Source organism: Pristis pectinata, chromosome 3, assembly GCF_009764475.1.
Source record: "Pristis pectinata isolate sPriPec2 chromosome 3, sPriPec2.1.pri, whole genome shotgun sequence".
Classification (NCBI taxonomy): Eukaryota; Metazoa; Chordata; class Chondrichthyes; order Rhinopristiformes; family Pristidae; genus Pristis; species Pristis pectinata.
In genome coordinates, this window is record NC_067407.1 from 35,441,784 (window position 1) to 35,463,765 (window position 21,982).

Sequence of the window (21,982 nt, forward strand, 5' to 3'; positions counted from 1 at the left end):
TGTTTTTTTTAAAAAGGTTGCATAAATTCACTTTGCATTTAAAACAAGTTCTTCTATAAATCTTTCTTGAGAGAAATGCTCAAAATTTGAAATACTGGCGAACTGTTTAAATGTTTTTTTCTCCTACAGATGGAAATTCAAACAGAAATTGGGATGAAAAGGAATAGATTCATGTAAGGCACAGGGCATGGGAGCTCTGTGTCTGCTGCAGCTTCTCATCTACTGAGTGAAGAAAATTAGAACACATCCCAGACCACTCACCCTGCTGTGGTGGACTGCATTCAAGTATGTGGATTACTCCTACAAGTAACCGGATTTCAACCTGACCTTCTGCACAAAATGGGAAGACTTTACAACTCTTGGATTTAATTTTTTCTACCCCACAATGCTTATAAACACTAATCTTATCTGACATTTATTACTTTGAAAGATGACTTGTCCAAAGAAAACATCTTTTAGAATGAAGATGTTCCTAAGTCTGTTGGCACTGGTAGCTTTCTGCACTGAACAAACAAAAACAGATGGACTTGTTCGACTGAATGAAGGGATTATAGTTGGCAAGGGACAGTATTCATTTGTGACAGATAATGACTTGCAGTTCAACATACCTAAAGCTAAAGATTCCTGCAAGGTGGAAGTTGTATTGAATGAGCCAGTAACTCAACGTGTTGGCAAGTTAACTCCTCAGGTAGGTAACTTTCATTAAAACCACATGACTTAAAACTAAGACCAAAGTAACGTACTTGTGTTTCTGCTCTGAATACAATCTCGAGTAAAAAGAAAAAGCACGTTGCATGTGTTTTGTCAAATTGTGTCATTTTCAAATTTTGAAGTTCAATTGCAGCCTACTTGATTGGGAGCCCATCCACAGTCATTCACTCACTCCATCACCGAAGCTCAGTAGCTGTAGTTTATACCATCTACAGGATGCACTGCAGCAACTCGCCAAGATTCCTTAGAGAGCACCTTATAAATCCACGATCTCTACCAGCGAAAAGGACAAGGGCAGCAAAAACGTGGGAACACCGCCACCTGGAAGTTGCCCTCTAAGCCACACTTGGAAATATATCGCTGTTCCTTCACTGTCGCTGGGTCAAAATCCTGGAGCTCCCTCCCTTCAAAGACTGCAAAGGTTCAAGAAGGCAGCTCACCACTGCCTTCTCAAGGGCAGTTAGGGATGGGCAGTTAAATGCTGGCTCAGCGTGAAAAGCCACATCCCTGAATGAATAAAATAAAATAATTTCATCCAAGCATCTAGAGGAGAAGGTACTTGCCTCTGGTAATCACATTCCCCTATAAGTTCTACTTGGATAATCATTTTTTTATAGATAGGAAATAAAACAAATTATTACATGATAATTTATATATTAGATAGCAATTTTCACACTTCCTTTATTCATTCAGGATCTCTAATGATCTTTCCCACTGGATCTAAATACAAAAGTTTCAATTTAGGAAGGTTGAGATAAGATAATCAAGAAATTATGATGCCATTTTGGATACCGATGACACCTGAATTCAATTTTAACTTAATTCTTAACACTTAACTGGAGATGCACCAAATTGCACATTCTCTGTTGTGTGCATGTCTGTATTAAGCAGCAAGGATTTCATAAGGTATAGAAGATTTGAATATAACATTCGTGTACTTTGCGTCATCCTTCACGAAGAAAATGATGAAAATGTCACAGTAAGATGAAACGTAATAGAGAAATTATGTAAGATAAATATAGATAAAGAGGAATGCACCATGAGGCTATGTTAGAACTGTTTAGTTGAGGTGCCAGCTTGGATTGGTGGTCTAGTTGTGGCTGAAACCCAGAAGGTAAGATAAGATATCTTTATTAGTCACATGTACATTGAAACACACAGTGAAATACATCTTTGCGTAGGGTGTTCTGGGGGCAGCCCACAAGTGTCGCCACGCTTCCGGCGCCAACATAGCATGCCCACAACTTCCTAACCCGTACGTCTTTTTGGAATGTGGGAGGAAACCGGAGCACCCAGAGGAAACCCACGCAGACACAGGGAGAACGTACAAACTCCTTACAGACAGCGGCTGGAATTGAACCCAGGTCACTGGCGCTGTAAAGTGTTACACTAACCGCTACACTTGAGGGCTATGGCGGGCATATAGTCCAGAGGTGAGTGGTAAAGAATAAGCTGAGGTGGGGGATTGGGACTTGCAACCATTCTTCTTACATGGGTGGGTGGAGATGGAGCAAGACTGGTGAAAACATGAGCAGAATTTCCACTTAATGTCATGTTGTGGTCACCTTAACATCATCTTAAACCATAGAACCATAGAACCATACAGCACAAAACAGGCCCTTCGGCCCACCATGTTGTGCCATCCATCAAACCACCCTCACACTACCTAACCCCTTCCTCCCGCATATCCCCCCATCCCACACTCTTCCATATGCCTATCTAACAAGCTCTTGAACCTGTTCAATGTATCTGCCTCCACCACCACCCCAGGCAGTGCATTCCATGCACCAACCACTCTCTGGGTGAAAAACCTCCCCCTGACATCTCCCCTGAACCTCCCACCCATAACCTTAAAGCCATGACCTCTCGTCTTGAGCATTGGTGCCCTGGAAAGGAGGCGCTGACTGTCTACTCTATCTATTCCTCTCAGTATTTTATATACCTCTATCATGTCTCCTCTCATCCTTCTCCTTTCCAGTGAATAAAGCCCTAGCACCTTAAGCCTCTCCTCATATTCAATACTCTCCAATCCAGGCAGCATCCTGGTAAATCTCCTCTGCACCCTCTTGAATACACATTCATTGTGGTGCGCTAGCGCAGCAGTTAATCACTGGTGCAGCTTGTGTGGAGTTTGTCCATTCTTCCTGTGACTGCATGGGTTTCTGCTGAATGCCCCAGTTTCCTCCCACATCCTAAAGATATGCATGTAGATTAATCGGCTGTTGTAAATTACCCCTTAGTGAAGGTGAGTTGCAAAACGGGTGTTGATGAGCGTGCAAAAGAGAATAAGATGCAAAACTGCAAGGAATAATAGGAGAGTTAATTGGACTGATGGGATTCCTCTGCTGGGATCCAGCAGGGGTCAACTAGCCTTCTGCTGTGTTGTGATAAATAATATTCATTACAGAAGTTTGCCATTTTATCTAAATTGCAACTGGTGATCTATTTGATCTGGGAATGGTTAATACTGAGATGTCAAATCTGAGATTATGTCACTGTTTCCTGTTCTGCCTTCATTAAGCTTTCTTTAAAACAAAATGAAAATCCATCTACAGAACCTGAATGTGAATCCCAGCCTCCACCATCCTTTGATGTAAATTGGTTCCATTGAGTTCGACCATTTAATCTCAGACTGATTGTTCCTGACTAAGGACAATGAGAAAAGCCTTTTCTGCAGAAGTGGAAATACAATTGGCTCTTAAATAGAACAGATTACGGACATCAAGAATTCCAAGTTATTAAAGAATATGGAGAGCTACTTGGGAGGGAAGGGTTAGATAGATCTTAGAGCAGGACATTGTGAGCCGAAGGGCCCGTACTGTGCTATAGTGTTCTATCTTCGAATATAATGAGAAGATAGAAAGCAACAGTGAGGTTGAAATACAAAATATTAAGTCATATTTTTGTTATTTTTACTGTTAAGCAAAATACTCTAAATAATAAAGCTTTTTGAACTAAATATCAAAACCTGTAAGCTAGTTAAAATTGAAATTAAGTTAATAGTGATTTTGTTGAGTAATAAAAACATAAAAAACCTCATTTAAGACACTATTTTTGAGCAGGTTTTTGACTGTCACTTCCTCCCCTATGAAGTGAAGTACACCCATAACGGCTGCCCTCTACTCAAAGAAGATAATGTGATGTTAAGAGTTTACAGGTAATCTAAATAATAATTGTATGTTATCTTTAGTTTGAACTTTTCACTCAATCAATTACAGTTAATGAAGAATTGTCAAATTTCCATGATTGAAGTGTGAAAATGGGACTGCATTGGACAGGTTGAAATTGCACAAAGAATATGTGTACTCAAGTACCTTAACCACATTGTGTATTTGGAACTCCAAGTTCAGCTAAAAGAACTACGCTTTCTCTTTCAATACCTTGGAATTGGTTACATGCTTAATTGACCTGAAACCTTAACCCTGTTTCTTTCTACACAGATGCTGCCTCACCTGCTGAGTGTTCTCAGCATTTTCTGTTTTTAGCCCAGATTTCCAGCATCTGCAGTTTTTTTTTTCAATAGTGTAATCAACTAGATTTTTAGTTAATTGCTTTTGTGATTTTTGTGCTCAGCTCCTCAAGGGATGTTAGTGTCAATAAAGAAATTAACAATTACCATGTTATGCTTTCAGTATCAGCACTAGGGTGAACTTTAGCATAAAACCCCCAATACTTGGCTCCAACAATGTGGCTCTGTTTCATCCTGATTCTTATACCTGCTACTGCACTATGTGACATTTTATTTCTCACCCCAGTAGTCACTGGGTGAGATTCCCAATTAATTAGAAAATAGGGCAACTCTATCCCAACTAGAAACTTTGACAGCGTTCAATCTCACCTAATATAGAACTATAGCTACTAAAACAAAGTAGAAAGTTTCAATGCAGGTATAATTTCCAATCATTGCATTCCTCTGCTTTCTGACCATTCAGGTTCTTATACACTATCCCACAGCTTCTTCAATTATAAATGGCAACATATCCATTAGAGTGGAAATAATTGATAGGATTTGTGTGCTACACATTTATATTCTTCCCACATTCCATACTTCTGTGCCACTGAATTTGGATAAATGGAATGCAGCATCTGCTTTACATGGTGCAAGGTTCAATGAGCCAACTCTACTTGAAAGTATTACCACAGTTTCATTACAGGTTCTAATTTAGTTCCCAAGATGCTCAATTCCCAAGACAGTGTGTTCCTGTTCATTGTCTAATCCAGGGCAACATGGGCTGAATAGACCCCATCCACGACGTGAATTTTAAATGTTGTGTCACTGTTCGCCAAGATCCTGCTGAATGATCATTACCAGATTGCTTCTCCTGTTAGCATTAGATCTAAAGATTACTCCAATTTTTGTATATCTTTATCTGTATTTTCTTTGGTACATTCCAGCATGTGACTGGTTCTCACTTTTAGGGCAAGGTCATGTTCTTTTTAAGCAAGACTGCATGACAGCTGTTCAAATAATGTTTGAACATTTTAGCACTTTGTAAAGGAAGAGTAGCTTTTGTGAAAGAAGGGAACGATGTGATGTTTAGACATATACCTCCTCCTAGCCTTGAAGCCACACTTTGGCAGCTGACAAACACTGTACATGCCTGAAAAGAACTGCTTCAATATCTATGTTCCATGAAGAAGGTTTTCACTGTTTCTGACTTGAAATAACTCCCCCCACACAGATTTTGTTCAACACTGGATCCCCCTAAGCCACACTTGCTATGTTGGTCAGTCTTGTGTACCATTGTAATGTCTGTCCTGTTTACAAGGGAAACAAAAACACTTCATAACTTTTCATATAGAAAATGGTTATTAGCCCGAGAGATTATGTGTATGTGTCAGGTATAAGCTTCCCAATATTTCAGGCAGCTATTGACAGCTTATAAGTTGCTAACAATGATCCTCTGAGTTTACTAATATAACAACTATGATGCCATATACCAGAGGACCAGGTTAAATCTGGAGACATGGGTTCAAATTCCATTATGGCAGCTGGGAATTTAAATTAAATTAACTAACTAACTTTGAAATTAAAGCTGGACATATAAATCATTCTTGTTCCTTTTGGAAGGAAAATCTGTTGACTTTATGTAGGGCCTGATCTTTCTATGACTTCCAGACACACAGCAATGTTTTAGCTCTTAACTTTGAAATGACTCAACAAACCACTCACAAACAATTTGGGATGGATGACAAATGCCAGCCTTGCACATTGGTGTGCTTGATGTGGAAATATATAATTACACAGTAGTTGAAAGCTAGGTTTTGAAAGTTCACAATTTGTTTGCAGAACAACTCAGGCTGCATATGAGTGTCGTTATAGATTAAGATTGCATTTAGATGCTGAATCTCCAAAATTGCTGATTTGTCTTGGTCAATAACAGTGTCTTTGGAACCTGGCACTCCACAAATTAGAAGGCAGACTGAGTAGATGTACAAATGCTTACATTTAACATGCTTCTTTTAACTTTTCAGATTCACTGAATCTCAGACTTCTATGGAAACATTTCTTTTGAATGTAAAAATTACAGAACCTAAATCCAGTCTCATCAGGTTTGGATTAGTTGGGCTTCAGGTGCAACAATTTTATGGAATATCAAATCCCATTGACAAAAGTGTTGTGTCTTTCAAGTACAATGTAAACAGTGTCAGCGCAATTTGTACAGTAATGATCTTATCGACTGAGGTTCTCCTTCCAGTCCGTGGACAGCTGGTTGTTGATGATCCGAGGCACCTTGGAGCTGCACACAAACAGAATACTACAAAAGGTACTTGCCACCTTGAGTAAAAAATATATTTTCTGAAGAACAGAAAATACTGGGATTATATGATATAGATGGCAATTAGTTAAAGATACTTGGGGAAAATCTTACAGAAAACGTGAATTTGAATAGTAGAGTAAATGATATCATCCAGATGTGTTAACTAAATGTACCTATTCAATCATTAATATTGTTATTTATGTGAGTGTGCATTAAGTACTTATTGACAATTTTAATTCTTCAGTAAGACAGGCTGGGGCTTTATGTCCCAGCAGCAAGGTGTGCCCTACTGGTGTTAAAGAAATACGATTCTTAAAGACTGACTGTGAAGATTTCTTAACAATGGGACTGAAGTATCAACATCTCAGCGCACCCTCTCCTGAGACTGACTATATTCCAATTAGAGTAGAGGTCAAAGATGAAAGGAGCAGATTCCCACTTCAGGTACTTATTGTGTCGAAACATTTCAAATTAATCGAAGGAGTGTGTAAATTTAAACATGTGGTGGCTTATTAAGAATTATTAAGAACAAGCATTCTTTCTACCAACTATGCACAAGCTACAGTCATATGGACTCTATTTCCAACTATTTAACCTTCTATGGTAATTCCCTGATTTCCAACGGAAATCTGGCAAAACTCCACCCTCAATTGATTTATTTAACCATCCACATTTCCTCACTATGCAGCCCTCGTTTGATGTGCTCCATTAAGCAGTTATTTTCTCCTTACTTCCTTGCCAGCAGCAAAAATTAAATGGGTACAGGAAGTTCACTGTGGTGGAAGAAGATAACTGTTTGCAGTGACATTAAAAGGTAGAGAGCAATTAAAGAATTTGAGACAAAAATTGTGAATGTTTTTGGAAAGTCTTACAAAGTATCTCATTAACCTTTGCCGTGACTGAAGGCGAATAATTAAAGAGAAAAGAAACCTAACGAATGGAATCAAATCTGTAGGCGAGTTTTGAAGCATCCAAAGGATCAGCTTTTATTGAGTGATTTCTGTAAAGGTGTTTGTGAGAATGATTGCCTGTTGGGTCAACCTATGACATGCACTGCAACACACTTGAAAAGACGTGGGTCAAAATTTCTTCTTATGGTTAATTGGTACTCTCATTGAATGAGACAACTCTACATTGCATGGTAACTGAATGTCATGGTAGAAGATGGTGCAGGTTCATCATGAACTTTCTGTTGCCCTGTCTCATGAAAAGATTTTTCCCTGGCCGTTGTGAGAAACATCAATGTGCAGCCTTAGTTTGTTACATAGGGAATGCTAGCTGCTCATCATCAGTGCCATAATTAAATATGGTACTGTATTTGTAGTTTTCCTGCAGCAACAACCAACATGGTTAGTCAGGGGTTTAAGCATGATTTAATGCAGGCATTGAGTCTGCTTTCCTTGGAATAGGGTAGACTTTCTGCATGCTATAACCCTTACTAAAATGAGGTTTGGTCAACTTATCTGTGGATGTGGATGAGAGACTGCAAGTGATATGAGCACAGAATGCTTGATTTCTATCCCTCCATACAGATGCTTGAAATCTGAAACAAGACATAAAATACTGGAAATACTCAGCAGGTCAGACAACCTCTGCCGAAAGAGAAAAAGAGTTAACATATCAGGTCCATGGAAAGCTTTCTCTCTCCATCAGTCTTTTAAATGACATGGGTAAAATGATGGAATCCCTGGGTTAAAACTCTTTGACATTTGTAATTGTGTTGCAGAGACTACATATCTTGGCATCAAATGATTTCTACTGGTGATGATGAGAACCTAAGTGACAGAAGAAAAAAAAATCACAATAGTAAAAATAACTGAAATTCTGTAGAATCAATTTACTTACCTGTACTCTTTCACAAAGTTAATCTTCACAATCAAGTCCAAAGCAATGTTGGATACCCATTGTTTCTTTGGGAACCATGTTTTGCACTTAAGTGTTGGGAAATTGAATATCTGATTGAAGCATCCTCAGTTCAATTTTAAAATGAAGCTTCCATTTATTTTCTCAGTGAGCACTTCCAGTATCCCCAAGAAACTCAGATACAGCACAATGCACCAGGGTTGTACCAAATTTAACTGTAGTTCATATTTTATTATCCATGGCCTGGATATATAGAGACCACTTAAAGTACTTCTAATGCCATTAATGCTTATGCTACTTACAGCATAGACTTTGGATCCTACTTGTCTAAAGACATGCAGAATAGTTATTGAATCAGCCACTGGTATAAGGTGGTTTTAATTTAAAATAATAACAGGAGGGTGAAACCTTGAAAATAGAGATGTTGCAAATATTTTTTCTTCTTGAAATTAATTGTTTGGTATTCTGCTTCCATGAATTTTAGCAGAATCTTGAAATTAATATATTTTTTAACTGGACTAAGCAGTGAATAAACAGAATATTCTTTGACAGGTAGAAAATGCTTGGCTTCAGGTTGTCATAAAAGGTGCAATACAAAATCAGCAACCAAAAGCAGCCTTCATGTCAATGTACATCCTGGAGGTTGATCAATTCATCTTGACACCAATGAGCGTTGCCACAATTGACGCAGAGGATGATGAGACCCCAAAGGACAGGTTGATATTCAACATCACCAAGCCTCCTGATGAAGGGTACCTAACTCATTTGGATGACCATACTAAACCCATCATTTCATTCAGCTGGCAGGATTTGTATGAAATGAAAATAGCATACCAACCACCTAACAATAGCTATCCTGAAAGACAAAATTATGAGGTATGTTTAATCACTTTATTTCTTGAGTTTCAAAAGGTTAGATCGAGGTATGGAATTCTCTTCCGTCTTCACTTTTAGCTTTGAGTATCCTATCCAATGTTTTCTTTTTTTTTTCTGGACTCTCACTATGGCTGGGCATTTCCTCAGAGTAACTCTCATTTCAATCCCAAAACTCGAGAAGTTGGAAACTCAGTTTATACGCAATGAAACTATCCCTTACTCTAGCTCATGCTTTGCTAAGATCTGAAAGTAGTAAAGCGTTTAATCTCCCTCAATTTTCTTCCTTCCAAAACCTTCAGGTTTAAAATAAGTCGTATCTTGGTGGATTTTGATCAATACCCCTTATAATTTACCTAATATGTATTCTATCATTAGTATAGAACTTCTAATACAATTACACCCTTGTGTTATTCAGGTAGATTTTTCAATTTATAAGAATAATCATGTTTCTTTTACTAATATGAGAAAAGAAGGAACATTTAGCATATCTCATATCAGTATTTAGAGTCTGTATAACTCACAGATTTTAGAATCCTGGAATGGAAATATAGTTGTGGAATATGATGTTCATTTTCAATAATTTATGTGTGTTCTTGCTAATTTGACTTCAGCCTGCTAGATGTCAACTCAAAGGGCAAAATGTTAAAAATATGCCACTCTTTCCTCTTTTGGCAAGAAGAAAATGTGTTGCAAATAAATGTTTATAAAGGCCTTTTGGTTTTCAGTGCATGCAAGTGTTCATGTTCTGTGTTATTTTTTGTATATCTTAGGTTGAGTTTAAGGCTATAGACACATTTTTCATGGCCAGTGCTTCCATCATTGTTCATTTTTCGATCAGAACAGCAGATACTAATGCACCAAGGGTTTCTTGGAATATGGGTACGTGTTATGAGATTGGTGTTAATTTTTATGTTTAAATTTTATTCTTTTTTTTAGAAAAAAAATTTTATTTGGTGTTATTTACCTGTTACCATTCAGATGTAATTGCAATGTGTTATGAAACCACTGAGTACATTACAATTGTATCACTGAATCAATATGTGTAATTCTTTAGCTGCATGAATGACCCAGTTCCTCCTCTGCTCCCAACTAGCCAATGTTCTAGGGAAACAAAGGACTGCAGATGCTGGAATCGAGATGAAAAACACTATGATGCTGGAGGAACTCAGCAGGCCAGGCAGCATCTGTGGAGAAAAGCAGGCAGTCAATGTTTTGGGTCAGGACCCTTCTTCAGGACTGAAGATAGGAAAAGGGGAAGCCCAATATATAGGAGAGAAAAGTAGAGCAGTGATAGGTGGACAAAAGAGGGGAAGCGGGGTGGGCACAAGGTGGTGATAGGTAGTTGCAGGTAAGAGATAGTGATAGGCAGGTGCGGGGGAGGTGGGGAGAGCAGATCCACCAGGGGTTGGGTCGAAGGTAAGGAGAGAAAGGAAAAAAAAGGGTAGAAAAAAGAGAGAGAGGCTAGGAAAGGGAAGAAGCATGGTGGGAAGGGGTGGTGGGGGGGACTACTTAAAGTAGGAGAATTTAATGTTCATACCATTGGGCTCCAAGGTTCCAAGATGGAAAATGAGGTGCTGTTCCTCCAGTTTGTGCTCGGAATTCTCCTGACAGTGGAGAAGGCCGAGGACTGACATATCTGTGATAGTGTGGGAGGGGGAATTGAAGTGACTGGCAATGGGGTGATGCAGATTGCAGTTACGGACAGAGCGCAGGTGTTCTGCGAAACGGTCACCTAGTCTGCGTTTGGTTTCACCAATGTAGAAGAAGCCACACTTGGAGCACCGAATGCAGTAGATGATATTAAGGGAGGTGCAGGTGAATCTCTGACACAAAACAGTCCTTTAAGGTGAGACAGCGATTCACCTTTTTCCTATCTTCAGTCCTGAAGAAGGGTCCTGACCCAAAATGTTGACTGCCTGCTTTTCTCCACGAATGCTGCCTAGCCTGCTGAGTTCCTCCAGCATCATAGTGTTTTTCATGGCCAATGTTCTACTTCGTCCTGCAGACCAGTCTGAAGTACTTCCAGCATTTTCTGTTTTTTATTGAGCTTTCCAGTATCTGAATCTTATTTGCTTTTTGCCTAAAGACTAGAAGGCATCAGATTTGATTTTCAGTCTGATTCATTCAGCCTATTTCATCTGTTGTATGGTATAGTTGGGTTCAGTATTCGTGGACCATAGAGTTCTAGCTCTTTATCATTCTCCACTGAGCTGTTGAACAAATGTATGAACATGAGTCAAGAACTGAAGTCATACTCATGCACACATGAAACATGCTCAAAGCTCCACAGGTTGAAGGTGAAGGTGGGTGGGAAGTGCAGAATCAGGTTCTGCTAAGCATTATGAAAATTCAAATTTTAAATGAAGGTAGAGAAATTTAGCCAAACCTTGTGCAAAACTATGTAAAATGCTAACAAGTTAGTCTTCATTTCTCATTAATATCTTTAAGCAAATGAAGAAATTATTTTTGAGAATTATCAGCTTAATTTCTCAACAGTTGTAAACAATTTTGATTTCTAATCATTCAGTTTTTACTTAAACTTGCTCCATTAGAAATAAATGCTTTGAAAATCCAGTTACCTGTGTGCTATGCACCAAAATAAAAGGCTGAGGCCATTATGCATCAGCGGAACCTCATGCTCTTTTTCTCAAACAGGCCCTGAACTTGCTTGACATCCATGAATGAACATTGATTTGTCCATGTTGAAGTTCTAGGCTGGCTGCAAGTCAAGTTGACACCACCATATTTTCACCTTTGGACTCATTCATATTGTTTCCTCTTTTTTTACAAGGACATATTCACAAAAGCAACAATGTGTACTTGTATAACACCTTTAATGTAATAAAATGTTCCAAGGCATTGCACAGGAGCATTACCAAGTTACCTATGGAGACAGTGTAGATGACTTTGTATATGAATCATTGATAGTTAACAGGCAGGTTCCACAAGTGGAGTCATCTTGTTGGAATTATATGGAGTCCTGGCAATACTGCATTGGGAATATTATGTATTGGTCTGGTCTCCATACCTATAGAGGGTGCAGTAGAGGGAATTATCAAGTGTTCACCAGATTGATTCCTGTTGATGTGGTTATAGGGAGTGAACCGTTGTTGTTTGATGAGAGATATAACAGAATGGGCTGATACTCTCTTGAGTGAAAGGTGATCTCATTGCAATGCACAAAATTCCAGCAGGACGGTGACACATAAATGCAAGACTGATACACAAGAAATTCTGCAGATACTGGAATCTGGAGCAATACACAAAAAATGCTGGAGGAACTCAGCAGGTCAGTCAGCATCTATGGAGGGAAGTAAACAGTCGACATTTTGGGCCGAGACCCTTCATCAGGACTGGAAAGGAAGAGGGCAGGCGCCAGGATATGTAGGTAGGGGGAGGGGGAGGAGCACACACAGGTAGGTGATAGGTGAGTTCAGGTGATGGGCGAGTCCAGCTGAGAGGGGGAAGGTAGGTGGGAGGGGGAGGAAGATGTAAAAAGCTGAGAGGTGGTAGGTAGAAGAGGCAAAAGGGCTGAAGAAGGAGGAATCCGGCAGGAGAGGGCAGTGGACCATGGAATAAAGGATGGAGGAGGGATGGTCCTCTCTGTGCTCTCCTACCAGATTCTTCCTCCGTCAGCCCTTTGCCTCTTCTACCTATCACCTCTCAGCTTATTACATCTTCCCTCCTACCCACCTACCTTCCCTCTCTCACCTGAACTCACCTATCCCCTGCCTGCGTGTGTTCCTCCCCCTTCCCCCCACCTTCTTATTCTGGCTTCTGCCCTCTTCCTTTCCAGTCCTGATGAAAGGTCTCAGCCCGAAACATCGACTGTTTATTCCCCTCTATAGATGCTGCCTAACTTGCCGAATTCCTATAGCACGTTTTGTGGTGTTTAGAAACAGGGATCACAGTCTGAAAATAAGGGGCCAGCCATTCAGGGCACCCAGGGAGGAAACTAGGGAGTGAAGCTTCAGACTTCTCAACCCAAGAGGGCTGTGAAGGCTCAGTAACTGAGTATATTCAAGACAGAAATTGATGGGTTTTTAGATATGAAGTAATCAAAGGATATGGGGTTAGTTCAAGAGAGTGGTACTGGCATAAAGGATCAACCATGATTTTACTGAATGGAGAGCAAATGAGAGGGGCCAATTGGTCTGCTCCAACTTGTTTATCTTATGGTTTTATGAACTTGATTTGTGATAGGAGTGGCTTTGGTCTTCCAATACTTGGAGGAAATCTCTGCCCATCACTACTGGATGATGGACAAAGGAGTATAAGAAAGTAGAGACAGGGAGTAAGGTCAACAGAATTGATGGAGAGCTGGAGCTGGTTTTCTTCTATCTGTTTGTGCAAATTGACACCTTTTTTTAGATGTGCCATAAAGCGGAATGAAGTTGAGAATTAAGAGAGAGCAAATGATAGATCCTTGGGTGACACCAGAGGTAATTCGAGAGCAGGAAGAGAAGGCATTGGATGTATTTCCTGAGGTATGACCGGATGGATAATTGTGGACTCAGGCAAGTATGATTTCAGACAATTGGGTGAGTGTTGAATGGCATTGAGGAGGATCATGTATGTAAGTGGGATGTGAATGACAAACAACACATGAAGTGGCCCTTCTTGTGACAGAAGCAGTGGGAGAAGTCAGGCTCTATAAGGTGGCAATGACAAGAAAGTGCCCATGAATATGGACTGGAGCTTGTATGAAGTGAGCGGTTAGAGGAGAAGAGTTGAGTAAACTTGGAGGACAGAGATGGAAGTTGAAATCTCTGGGAATGAGAAGCTGCTTGGTACAGAAGCTGAGGGAGGAAAATGGTGAGGAGACCTCAGTGAGAAAATGTTTATAATTCCCAGATGATTAGTAGCAAATAAGGAATTTAAATGAGAACTGACAGGGGTGGAGCAAATGAGATGCTCAAAAGAGGAATAAGTGGGAGAGGAGTATGATGAGAAATGAGAGGCCTAGGAATGATCTTTTCTAATTCCTGTTATGCCAATATAGCCTGAATTCCCTCTGTATCATTTTAGCTGTCAATTCAGACTCCAGCCTATTTTTTTCTATCTTTCTTCATTTTTTCCCCTTCTTTTGAACCATCTCATACTCGTCTTTGCTACGTCTTCCCCTTCTCATCCCCTAGTTGTATCATCTTTCAATTCCCCGCCTCTTCCCCACAGACCCAGCTCCATTGCAAATTTCTTACCAACATCCCAATCTTGAATCATTCTGTGCCTCTCCTGTCACCCTCCAAAAGGGCTATCAAGAGTACTGTTTCCTTATTTTTTCATTCTCAATACATGGGCATTGTTGGCAAAGCCAATATTTATTGTCTATCCCCAATTGCCTCGAAAAGGAGATGATACAGTTGGGTGCCTTATTAGCCCATTCAGGATGCAGTTAAGAGTCAGGTACACTGATGTGTACATATTGGCCAGACTACAGGGTTACAGCAGGTTGCCTTACCTAAAGAACATCGGTGAACCACTTGGATTCGTTATAACAATTCAACAGCTTCATGCTTATTTTTAAATATGCCAGCTTTGTATTTCCAGATTTATTTTAAATTGAGTTGAAGTTATGAAACTGCCCTATCTGGATTTCTACTCCAGTAACCTGGGATATCTGTAGCTACTCACAATTAATGGTTGGAAACATCTTGTTTAATGGTTTGCATATTCAGGTATTTCTAATCTGTACAGGTCTGGACTTACTGGAAGGTCAGTCTCGACCAATTACTTGGGATAATTTCCAGATAGTGGACAATGATAATATGAATGCTGTACGCTTAATAGCAGTTGAAGGTTTGCATCATGGACGGCTCACAGTCAGAGGTAAAAACAAAGATTTTAGCAATGATATCTCTCCATGTTTAAAAACAATTAGCATAAATACACTTCTGGAAAGTTTTTGCACCGGAGTTGTCAATTAGTCTGAGTTAATACATGTTTAATGCTATAATATTTTAATCATTTTTATTAATATCAAATAAAACAGCTTAAAAAATCTAAATTAAAATAAAAGCTTGTTGCATGGAGTCGACTGCCCATATAGAGTGAACTCTGGTCTGCTGCAGGGTGAATGGTGGCAGTGAGTTGTAGAATTGGAGCTCATAACATGGCAAGCAACTTTTTTTTTAAATTGCTGAAAAACACGACAGCAACATGAACTTCAAGTAAAGGCTGCTCAGCTGCTGATCGGCACACTCCCTCAACTCTGGCTCTTGTTCCCATGTGATCTGCTGGGCAGCAGAAGTTGCCAGGGAAATAGGGCAAGATCTAATTGGTATGCTATTATTATTTGGCAATGTGATTAAAGCTTTTTTTTTAAATCCACGATTAACACAACTGGACCAGCCAGGTAAGTATTGTGGCTACAAGAGAAGGTCACAGAGTGGGTATCTTGCAGAGACTGAGTCACCTCCCGATGATCCAAATCCTTTTCTACCATCTACATAGCACAGTCCAACTGTGTGATGGAATATTCCTCACTTGCCTGGACAAGGGCAGTTCCAACAATGCTCGACACCATCCAGGACATAGCAGGCTGTTAGATTAGCACCCCATCTACCATACTAAACATTAATTCCTTCCAAAACTGGCGCACATTGGCTGCTGTGTGTACCATCTACAAGATGGACTGAAGTTAGTTACCTGGGTTACTCCAACGATACCTCCCAAATCTGCAATCTCTACCATCTAGAAGGACAAGGGCAGCAGGTGTTTGGGAACACCACCACCTGCAGGTTCCCCTCCAAGTGGCATATCATCCTGACTTGGAAATGTATCACCATTCCTTCATTATTGCTGGATCTAAATCTTGGAACTCCATACCCAACAGAGTGCGAGAGTACCTTCACTAAAAGGACTTTAGTGACTCAAAAAGCTGGCTCACCAGTATCTTTTCCAGGACAATTAGGAATGGGTAATAAATGCTGGCCTTTGCAGCAATCCCCAAAACTCAAAAATAAATAAATAGATGATTCACTTCAGTTTGCCCAAGTGTGTTTATTTCCAACCTGAAATAATATCATATATTTGATCTGATATTAAAGGATGTTTTCTCTATTATTTACAAGCTGCTGTTTAGGTGACAGTTAACATTTTCTAAATGTCTTATTGTAGAGGTTAGTAGTACATTGTTAAATATAGTGTTGACATAAAATGGATGACAAGTGATGGCATACATTTTAAAGCAACATTCATGGGATTAGTCTCACATTTTATAGAAGTTCTGTTTTTGACTTGTACAATCATCAGGTTCCAAGGGATTCATGTGTAGCATAAAAGACATTACGGATGGATTTGTGCACTATCACCATGACGACAGTGATACAACCAAAGATTATATTGTATTCCGAATCTTTGATGGTAAACACTCAACAAGACACAAGTTTCCAATTAATATCTTGCCCAAAGATGACAGTCCTCCCTTCTTAATTAACAATCTTGCTATTGAACTAGCAGAAGGAGAGGCTAAATTAATAGAGGACCATATGTTACTGTCTTCTGATTTGGATTCTAGTGATGACTACATTTTGTACAAGATTATAATTCTACCACAAGCTGGAGAGATTGTGAAAAAAATGGCACCCAATCTACCAGGTAAGTGCTAATGGAACAAAAAGGCATTAAAGTGTAAAGTTAACGTAATTCAGAAATACCAAATGAGAATCTCAAAGAACAGTAGTACTTATTTCTCCCATTTGTGTTTTGATCATATTGTTTTATAAGAGCCATGTTATCTTTGAATAATTTTCCAGCAACTTTCTCAAAATCCTTTGTTGTCTAATGAGCCAAACTGTCTCCTTCTGTTACAATATTCCTGAATCCACTTTGTAGATCCTTCGATTGTCTTTCCTGATGTTTCCTGAATTATCATTATTTCTTATTATATTCATACTTTAAATAATTAATAATTAAAACTTGAAGCTATGGCAAGAAAGTGACCAGCAGACCCTTAGTAATCTTTTACAGTGACATTATTACCATATACTATAAACCATATATTTTTAATTTACCTTGTCTCTCCTTGTGATGAAGAAGGCCATTTAGGCCCATTGTGTCTTTGCTGGCTCTCAGAGTAATCCCATTCCCTCAGTGATTTTCCCCATGACCTATTCTCCCCACATTCTCATCAACACCCCCAGGTTCTACCACTCACCTGCACACTAGGGGTATTTTACAGTGGCCAATTAACCTACCAACCCACATGATTTTGAAGATTAAAACTTCAGAATGTCAGTCCTACTGTAAACAGTAAAGTTGACAATTTGAACCAGAAACACTCTTGTTAGTAGTTAAATTCTGTAGCATGTTATCTGTTTGCTACTTACCATTGTAATGGATTTACGCACATAAGCAGCTCTTAACTAAAATTAATTGTTCAGGAAACCTTCCTTTTCAGAAAATATTCTTTAGAAATTGAAAATGTTCATTTTTTTTATTGGAACTGTCAAGGGAAGATGGGTGAGCTTTTTGGAATATAATCTTGTGCACTTTGTGCAATAACATTCTAAATGAATTTGATAAAGAATATGTTTAATATTTTCCTTCAGTCTATGGTATATGGTAATAATGTTACTGTAAAAGATTACTTAAATGTCTGCTGGTCATTTTTCAGATTTGCCATAGCTTCACGTTTAATTATTAATAATTTAAATTATAAACATAATAAGCAATAACAGGAAGATAGGTGCTTAATTGATACTGATTTTTCATTTCACAGAACAAACATTCTTCGTCATGAATTCCATTAATTTGATGTCATCCATTTGATTTTTAAAAATAATTTCATTTGTCATTCAGGTTAGATTTTATGAACTCGGGTTTGCACAGTGCAAATCAGAAGGTTACAGTAGGAGATCAACAGACCTTGCAGAAGCACCTTTGATTTACGTGGCATGCAGTGTTCTTGTATGTATTCTGATTTATGAATATAGCAAAATCTACCCTCATATGCTCAATTTTGGCGTAGTGGAGTCCTACACCATTAGAATCGGTGAGGGACAAAATCTAAGAGCAATGTAACTTTAGAAAAATCCCACAGATCCTTAGGGTAAATGAACAAAATAAATATTGGAAAGAAAAAGACATTTTGCTTGAGTCAGAGGCGGGTTATTTTTGCTTGCAAATAATTCTAGTAAGCAACTCCATCTGAATTTGATATTTGGCCAGAAAAAGCTTAAAATTGTATAAAATAAAAGGTACTTGCATATTGAAGACATTTATACATAGTTCCCCATGTTCATCTTTATACCTGTTACTTTTAAAGAAGAAAGAATATGCCTCTTGCTGTTTCATTTTTCTTCACAGGGCATCCTGTAAACAGCTTTCTGCAGCGAGATCTATTCCATGGTCTGATTTATTATCATCATTTTGGAAGTGAGATTTTTGAGGATTCATTTGAGTTCATTCTATCTGATAGCCATGAACCTCCCAACCTTTCAGACCCCCAGGTAAGGATGATTGCAGATTTAATGAGGCATCTCTTTCTTATGTTATAGCGGGTAAAAAAGCTAAGTGTAATAGTAAATATTATAGCAGTGGCTGTTGGAACCAAATTATATTTGAGTGAATATTAGATAACCCACAAAAATACCAATTCTAAACAACAACAAATATTTCAGATTATTTGCAGTGAATTTAGTACAAAGCATCAATGTTCCTTTATGTTAACAAGTTTAAAATAAATGTAGTATTTTAATTTTATGTTGACGCAGAACAAACATCCCTTTCTATAATTGTAAATTAAGGGATTTCTGATCCAGAAAATATAATTAAGCATCCAGTTTAAACTTTAATAGGTGGAACCAAAACAAGCATAATGGCTTTGTTCAGTTGTGGTTTGTAGGTACAGGATATAATTAGGACACAAGAAAGGATTTTCTCTGGTCAGAAGATGGCCGGTTCTGCAAGGTTCTGGTTGTAGTACACAGCTATGGTTCACAAAAAGTCAGTTAAGAGTGTAGAGCTTGTTCTGTGCCTTGGGGTTCTGTCGAACAAGGCTTGCAGAATGTTGCAGAATTGCCTTTCATGACTCATTAATATAGTGGGAAGAATTCCTCTGCTATTTCTAAACACATTTTAAATATTCTTGCTATTTTTGTGCCTTTGGATATTTTCTCAGGTTCAATGTCCTAGGTCAATGTCATGTTGAGTTATATCACTTGTTACGGATTAGGTTACTATTGGTGAATGTCCCTTTAAGGCATAGTACAGTTGTGTGTGTGTGTGTGTGGGGCGTGATTACAACAACAGGAGAAAGGACGTGATGACGTTTTATGGACAGTCAGATTCAGAAGGAGGGAGAGAGAGAGAGAGCGACTATCTGCTGGTCTCTATATCGATGGATGAAAAACAATAACTGTATCGGTCACTACAATCCACATATGGATTTTTGGAACAATCCAGTGGAATCCACTTTGTCGTTAACCTGTAGAAGAAAACAGGTATTTGTGTGGACGGCCATGTCTCGAATGCCTTTTCAGGGTGGCAGATACTTCAGAACAAAGGAATGGAGATCAGCAGTGATTGAGGTGTCGTATGGGTTCCATCGTGGAACATTTGGATTTCGTAATTACTCTCTATTTTCTCTTCAGTCAATGGTGGTTTTGCAGAAGCCTTTGCTCACATTTCATATTATGGCTTGCTGAACTGAACTTTGAGAACTATTCCTGGACTTGGAGTTTAGGAATTTGCCACACACACACTTCGAGTTTAGTTTTTGGGGTTAGTGTTTAAGATCTAACATTTTTACTTCTAACATTCTAACATTTTTACTTTTATTTTTCTTATTCTCATAAGTAGTTATTAATAAAATAGTTTTTAATACTTATTCATGACTTAGTGTGTTTCTTTTGTTGCTGGTACGTGACAAGATCTGCCACCCCGAAAGACTTTCTTTTTTAAGTGTACTACTGTACTATGCCTTAAAGGGACATTCACCAATAGTAACCTAATCTGTAACACACTTGCTTCTCTTGAGCTTCATTAACTTGGGAAGGCAGCACTGCAGTTTAGGCTTCAAAACAGAAAAGTGCTTTATTACACTGTAAATGGTTAAGTGAACAAAACTAGTAACAAACTGGTAGATTTATAATGGATGCAATCTTAACTATTTCTTGTAAAATTGAAAGCAATGGCCATGTTGGCTTTTAATCACCTTGTTGCAAGTTGGACCATGTACAAAGGAGGCAATTTTCAACCAAGACCTTTGGGCGGCCTCTTGTAAAATCGACTTGATTGTTGTCCCATTGAGCTCAATGGAATGAAAAATAGGCTGCTCTGGCTGAGCAGCCTTCTCTTATAAAGCAAAAAAACTGCAAATGCCATGAATCTGAAATGAGGACATAAGATGCTGGAATTACTCAGTGAGTCGGGTAGCAGATGTGATGGGAGAAACACAAAGTTGACACTTAAAGTTAATGACTTTTTGTTAGTAGTCCTCTAAGTTTGTCATGGAGGTAACGAAGTTGAAAGTTACTTCCAGCACTCTTGAGTGTTACCTGTCACCTATCTGTTGTCTTTTTTTAATGATTATTTATGTTGGCTTTATATTCCAACATTCAAACTGTAAATCCTTCCTTAAAGTTTTAAATTTAAATATGTGCATCAAGCTCCCCAAATACTGTCAATCAAACAGATAAAATTCACACAGTTCTTAGACTTGTACTGATTGGCCTGGACCATTCTTAACCCTTGGTTGGGCCGTGTCTTCCTATAGCACAGACCTGCCACCTTCTGATGACAGGATTCCTGTGCCTGCCAAACAGCTTCCTTGCTAGATACCAGTCCAGACTGGTGTAGCCTAAGATAAGGAAGTTCAGCCTGTAGCTAGATTATCTAGGCACAGCTGATGGAGGTTGTTCTGCAAACTGCTTGAGCCATCTGCAATCTCCTCCTCTGTCAGAAGCCTTCCATCAACCACTCTATAGCCACAGTGTAAATCTTATAGGAGTACCAAGGTACATGTGAGAAGCCCTAATGGAATGCATAACATTGTATTGGAATGTGCATATTTATTTTTGTGCTGTCAGGCAGAGGATGATCTTTAAGAAAGGAAAGGAGTTGGGGATTGTTCTTGAATGGGAAAGTGTGGTTGAGTTTACTGGTAGGACTTGTAAATAGTATCACTTGGGCCTTGTGCAGAAAGGGACTATCAATATGGAAAGCACCCTTCTTTCCCTCCACATCCTTTTAGACTTCATCGTCGAGGCAGTGTGGAGTGGTGAAAACAGTTCTCTACTTAGAGATCATCAGTGGTGTCTGATATGCAGCAATGAACTGCAAACCATGAGATGCAGTAGAAACTTAGAAAAGGCCAGAAGCAGCAAAATTCAGAACTTGATGGCCACAGGCATTGGTATCTATCCATATCCCACGTTGAGGTCCAGTTGGTAGATTGGACTTCGTGAAATGAAGTTTCTTTACTGAAGTTAGGAGGAAGCGAAGTGCTTCCTGGAGTTAAAGAGCGGTGGTCCTGTCAAGAAATCATCATCATTCCTTTACTGTGTATTGCTGGGGTTCATTAAATCTATCTATCGAAATATTTTCACCAGAATTGCGCCTTACACATTTCCCTTTGGATCCCATGTTTGATCCTTATTGCACAGTGCTAAAATGCGAACAGTGCAAAACTCAATTTAACTCCTTGCACTTTATCACTTCATTGTATATCATTTTGGTGCTTTGAAGTCCTGTACTAGTGTAATAAAAACAGAACATTTTGGAAACACTCAACAATTCAGGCAGCATCTGTGGAAAGAGAAAAGGAG

The 21,982-nt window shown here is 38.9% G+C and overlaps 1 protein-coding gene across 1 annotated transcript in view; it reads left to right on the forward strand.

Annotated features, from left to right (window-relative positions):
• The first annotated feature begins 460 nt into the window (after positions 1-460).
• The window catches only part of frem1b (Fras1 related extracellular matrix 1b), a 136,547-nt gene continuing 115,025 nt past the window's right edge, over positions 461-21,982 (forward strand). The window contains exons 1-9 of the mRNA XM_052010686.1: positions 461-688; positions 3,774-3,868; positions 6,187-6,479; positions 6,691-6,917; positions 8,889-9,212; positions 9,983-10,091; positions 14,910-15,041; positions 16,467-16,811; positions 18,522-18,664. Coding sequence (XP_051866646.1) covers positions 461-688; positions 3,774-3,868; positions 6,187-6,479; positions 6,691-6,917; positions 8,889-9,212; positions 9,983-10,091; positions 14,910-15,041; positions 16,467-16,811; positions 18,522-18,664 — 1,896 coding nt within the window. The remainder of the gene's footprint in view (positions 689-3,773; positions 3,869-6,186; positions 6,480-6,690; positions 6,918-8,888; positions 9,213-9,982; positions 10,092-14,909; positions 15,042-16,466; positions 16,812-18,521; positions 18,665-21,982) is intronic.